This window comes from Narcine bancroftii, chromosome 3 (genome assembly GCF_036971445.1).
Source record: "Narcine bancroftii isolate sNarBan1 chromosome 3, sNarBan1.hap1, whole genome shotgun sequence".
NCBI classification, from domain to species: Eukaryota; Metazoa; Chordata; class Chondrichthyes; order Torpediniformes; family Narcinidae; genus Narcine; species Narcine bancroftii.
This window is the reverse complement of record NC_091471.1, coordinates 327,271,055-327,276,776: the sequence shown is the minus strand read 5'-3', so window position 1 is coordinate 327,276,776 and position 5,722 is coordinate 327,271,055. Positions and strand designations below refer to the sequence as shown.

The 5,722-nt window shown below is 53.0% G+C and overlaps 1 protein-coding gene across 4 annotated transcripts in view; it reads right to left on the bottom strand.

The window, feature by feature from the left end:
- Positions 1-2,450: 2,450 nt before the first annotated feature.
- The window catches only part of LOC138759151 (protein-serine O-palmitoleoyltransferase porcupine-like), a 141,929-nt gene continuing 138,657 nt past the window's right edge, over positions 2,451-5,722 (bottom strand). For all 4 annotated transcript variants that reach the window (XM_069929158.1, XM_069929159.1, XM_069929155.1 and 1 more), the window contains one exon: positions 2,451-4,339. In XM_069929158.1, the coding sequence (XP_069785259.1) occupies positions 4,238-4,339 (102 nt within the window). In that variant the 3' untranslated portion in view covers positions 2,451-4,237. The remainder of the gene's footprint in view (positions 4,340-5,722) is intronic.

Below are 5,722 nucleotides of genomic sequence, written 5' to 3'. Positions count from 1 at the left end.
CGCCTGGCTCCGCTGTCTGAATTATTGATTTCCCCGGGGGGGGCATGTGTGCGCGCGCACGATCCGCTCCGGCCCCCGAGGAGAGGCTTTTTTGCTGCACGGTCGAGAATGTCTCCATTATTCAAGGCGGGGAAAAATGATCATGCAGTCAATTCTGGAGGAACTCAGCTGATCTCAGTGTCGACAGGAGGTAAAGATATAGTTCTGATGTTCCGGACCTGAGTCTTTCCTCAAGGGGTATGGCAAAAAGCAGGCAGCCGGGGAGAGAAAGGGGTTAGACCGGGAGTAATGTCAGACAAAATTAGAAATGAGGGGAGAGATGAGAATTGATTTTGGCTCCGTGAAAGGAGATAGGAATCGGATAAAGATGGTGGGGAAGAGAAACTGGAGAAGTCGACGTTAATGCTGTCCGGTTGGAGGGAAACTGAGGTGTTGCTCCTCCAATTTGCAGGCGGTCTCATGCGGGCAGCGCATGAGACCGAGGACAGATACGTGGGCAAGGGAATTGAAATAGGCGGCCACTGGGAGATCCACTGTTGCGGTGGACAGAGCTTAGGGATTCTCTTGCTCTTTCCGACGTAGAGCAGACCACAAAGGGAGCACCGGAAGTGGATACACTTTGAAAGGGCCGTTTTGGGCCCTGAATGGTGGGGAGGGAGGAGGTGTGGGCAGCAAGTGGAGCATCTCCTGCAGTCACAGGGGAAGGGCCAAGGGGGTGATGGCAGGGAGGGAGGAGTAGACGAGAGTCACGGAATCCCTACGGAAGGCAAGGAGGGGAATATGTTTCTGGTCAAATGGTTCTGCTGTCAGTGGTTGGGAAGATGTTGGGGTCTATTAAGGAGGACACAAGATTTTGCAGTGTAATCAAACAAGATGTACTAATACACGAAAACGCATTTCGTCTGCCATAAGGCAAAGATTTGCCACCATTGGGAAATCCTGGTACTCCTTAGCAAGTCAGAGAACCCCCCCACAGGGTCACTGAGTGTCCGTAGATTTGCCCCCAGCGTTCCCACAGCCACATAGAGTCCAGTCCAAACCATCGGCTCTAGATCTGAACCTCTGACATGATCAACAGTCCCTTCAGTGCCCTCCCATCTCGTTTCCAGCAGCCCAGTGTGAATCCTTTGACTGCAAGTTGCCATTAGCCCTGGCCTCCTGCGTGGTTCCATCAGCTGCAGAGCCCCTCGCTGGCCCACTACCGTGGTCACATGGTTGTCTCCTCAGATGGAGTGATCTCCCCGTTTTCTGGTGCCCTGCGCTGGCCCGCTCCAGACTCTGCAGCCCCTCGTGGCTACTGCTGATCAGATGCGCCGCCAGACCCCCGGAATGGCACATTTTAAAATTAAAAACCGCTGTCAATTCCTCCTCGTTTAAAGCCCGTTCAGAGCCGCCGTATCTCCTCTCCTTGGTCCCCACCAGCGGCAACGCCCTTTTATTTTTGAAGGAAGCCTCGACATAGTTTAAGGGTAAATCTTGACTGACAAACCGACTGGAAGTCTTTAAAGAGATGACACGCAGGCTGGATAAGGGAGAGGCAGAGGACATTGTGCCACACACAAGGCGACTTAACTTGATAAGAGACCGTGGTTTATCAGGAAACATAGCGGCGCGGGTAGAGCACCGGCTGACTGACAGGAAGCAGAGTCAGATACTGGGGCCAAGTTGCAGACGAGATGAAGGTCGGTGGAGGAGTGGGTGGTGTCGAGGAAATGGGGGATGGGGCTGCAGAAGGACCTGCACGGATGAGGAGAACGGGCAGATGAAATAGTATCAGAAAGTTATTTGGTTTGGTCGTGCACCTGGGTAGAAGAAATAAACGGACAGGCGATTTTCTAAATGGGGAGAACATTTAAAATCCCTGGATGCAAAAGGAGCTGGGGGTCCTCATGCAGGACGGTCTGAAGGTCAACTCACAGCTCGAGTCAAGAAGGCAAACGCGATGGCATTCAGAGGAGGTTCGCTATGGGAATAAAAGGGTTATTGTACGAGGAGCTCTGGCTTGGACTCATTGGAATTTAGGAGAATGAGGGGGAGGAACTTATTGAAACATTTTGTACTTTGAAAGGTGTGGACAGAGTAAGCATTGAAAGGTTGTTTCCCCGTGATGGGAGAGTCGAGGACAAGAGGGCACAACTTCAGGATTGCAGGGAACAGAGATACGGAGGAATTTCTTCAGCTGGAAGGTGTTGAATCTGTGGAAATTGTGGCCATGGGCGGTTGTGGAGGCCCGGTCATTGGGTGCATTTAAGGCAGAGGTTCCTGATTAGCCAGGGCATCAAAGGTTGTGGGGAGACGGCCAGGCAGTGGGAGAATGAACCAGCTCACTCGATGGGTTGAACGGCCTAATTCTGCTCCTATGGTCTTGTATCCACCACACGGTAACGGGGCTGCGGTCTGTGAACACCCCTGCACACCTCCCACTGCTTCAAAAACCACACACCAACACATACAAAGACCTGATATATATTGGGGCGTATATTGGAACTGAGAGCATGTTGGCGGGTGGGTGGAACCAGCTCACAATACCTCGAGTGGTCTCCCCCTCTGCTGGAGATGGGACATAACAAAACTCTTGCAGAGGCAGCGAGGACGCGGGGAAGGATTCTAGCCCCAACCCCACCACGGAGAAAGGTCAGAAGATGACAAGACTGTGGGAGTTTTTTTGGGAGGGGGGTGATGTCAAAAGAGGGAATGTTTTGGCCCCGCCCTCCCCCACTCGACCAGTGGGGCAAAGTCACCAGAGACTGCAGGGGATGGGAATGCAGGGAGAGAATAAGTCGAGGAGGGGGCCTCAAATGGGCTGGCACAGGCTCACATGTGGACTGAATGGTCCGTCGTAGACACAGGTAAGAGTGGATGTGGAAGATTCCTTCACTAGAGGCCAAAGAACCCATGGAACTCTGTACCCACCGATTCCCCGCCCCCCCCCCCCCTCCCAGGATGGCAGGAGAGAATGCAGGGAGGTCGAAGAGGGATGCAGAGGCCCAGGTATCAGGGTCCTGAATAAACCCTGACCTGAAGCTGCCCTGTGCTGTTATCAGATTCCTGCTTAAACCCCACCCCCAATAAAATGATGCTGCCTCATGCTGTTATCAGACTCCTGCATGAACCACAACCCCAGTGAAATGATGCTGTTTCATGCTATTATCAGGCTCCAAAATGATCCCTACCCCCAGTGAAACACGATGCAGCATTTTGCTGTTATCAGGACCCTGAATAGTCCCACCCCATGAAATAATGTGCCCCATGCTGTTATGTATCCTGAATGATCCCCACCCCATTGAAATGATACTGCCCAATGCTGTTATTAGGCTCCTGAATAATCCCCACCTCCAGTGAAACAATACTATCTCAGGGTCCTGAAGGAACCCCACCCCCACTAAAATGACACAGCCGTTTCCTATAATCGGGATCCTGAATGAACCCCACTCCAGTGCAACATTGCAGCCATTTGCTGTTGTCAGGCTCTTGAATGAGCCCCACCCCATCAAAATGTTGCTGTCCCATGTTGTTACCAGTCTCCTGCATAATCGCCACCCCAGTGAAATGACACTGTTCTTAAAGGGTAGCATTAAAAGGTTAACCCTTGAACAGCCAAACCGGGGGTGGGGAAGGTTAATTCCTGGGAGGGGAGAGGAAAGATGTCGACCTTCCACTGACAGGCAAAGCAAGGTGGTGGTGGATAGGAGCCAACGGTAGGTCGGGAGGGACCTTCCCCACTTGGGAAGAGGAGAGGGTGAGGAACAAGAGTCTTGATAACCCAGGGAGGGAAGGATGTAGATGAAGGAGTGAAAGTGGTCTGGTGATGAGGGTAGGAATAACTTTCTGTGAATCTTTGCAGCTCCTACCTCCCACTCTGACCCACCCAGTGAGTCACTGGATAGGGGAGACTTTGGACAGGGTAACAGATAAAAGCAGGGCTGAATGGCCTCCTCCTATCCCTGTGATAACATGCTGGATAGGGACTGAATGTCATCCTGTTTTGGGTGGGGTGGGGGGAAAGGCCAGAGGGGCTGAGCAGCTTACTGTGTAACAGAAAGGAGAATGGCTGAGTGTCCTCCTGTGCAGGGGTAACAGGCCGAAGAGGGGATGAGTGGCCTCTGGCGAGCCTGTTGGGAGACGTTGGAGAAGTGGGAGAGAGAAGAAGTCCTGGAGATAGTTCCCAGGATGGAGGCAAAGAGGAAAGAACCCAATCCCCTTGCAGATGCCATCAGTCTGGACAGGGCACCAGGACTCAGCCCAGGAGGCGGTAGACGACCCAGAGCGTGAAGGTGACCCAATGCCCGCTCCAGCTCAGCTCCTGCCACCTCTGGATGGTGAACGACATCCCATAGCCCTGGGAGATGAGATGGGAGGGGGGATAGAACAAGAGGGGGAGATAAGAAATGTTTTAGGTCAAACTCCCTCACACCACTGCCCCCAACCACCACCCTCCCTCTAGTTGCCACATGTCTCCAAGGGGTGAACATCACCGAGCAGGGACCCTATTCCACAAAATCCGGACCCTTGGTTGACTCGTCCATGTCGACCAATCTGTCCTTCCTCTATTCTGTCCGCATTCCACCTCTCTGCACACCTGACCCAATGTCCAGTACAATGTAATCAATTCTACTCCCCCTTCACCCACCCCACTCCGGCAGGTCATCCCACAAACCCACCTCACCTCTCAGGCCCCCTTTTTAATCTTTCACCCCCTTCCACTTCAACGTTTCAGTCTCCCCCCACCCCCCCCACTCTGGGTAAAATGATCAGCAATTCATCCTCTCTGATCTCACACCTCCAGTTGGTTTCCCCCTAAGTCCCCCACCACCATGCTCAAGGGGGAAAAGTCCCAGTCCCATTCCTTATAACTAAAAGTCTCTTCAGGTCTTGTGACTATCCTGGAGAATCTTTCCCGCCTCCCCACCCCTTCCCATCTGTGGCACATAATTGCTGCAGTCGAGCGGCTGGTACCTCGCACCGTACTCCCAGTCTGGTCTCGTACAATTGAAACGGGATGTCCCAGTTCCTGGAATCGGTATCCGGACCCATAAAGGCATTCCCTCCAACACTGCCCTGTCTACCTGTATACCCACTGTCAGAGAATGATGTTCTCTGTCTGATCTCTCCTGGCCGGGTTAAACTCTGTCTGCCACTCTCCTGGCCAGGTTAAACTCTGTCTGCCCTGTCCTGGCCGGGATAAACTCTGTCTGCCACTCTCCTGTCTGGGTTAAACTCCGTCTGCCGCTCTGCTTGTTGGGTTAAACTCCGTCTGCCGCTCTGCTTGCTGGGTTAAACTCTGACTGCCACTCACTTTCCCCGGTTAAACTGTCAGCTGCCCTTCTGGTCAGGTTAAACTCTGTCTGCCGCTCTCCTGGCCGGGTTAAACTACTTCTGCCGCACACCTGCCCGGGTTAAACTCTGTCTGCGGCTCTCTTGCCCTGGATAAACTCTGTCTGCCGCTCTCTTCCCGGGCTAAACTCAGTCTGCTCTCTGCTGGACGGGTTAAACACTGTCTATTGTACTACTGCCCGGGTTAAACTCTATCTGCCACAATCCTGGCTGGGTTAAACTCTGTCTGCCGCTCTAGTGGCGGGGTTAAACTCTGTCTGCCGCTCTCCCTGCCTGAATAAACTCTGTCAGCCACCCTCCTGCATGGGTTAAACGCTGTCTGCCGCACTCCTGCCTGGTTTAAACTTTGTCTGATGCTCTCCAGGTTGGGTTAAATTCTGTATGCCAC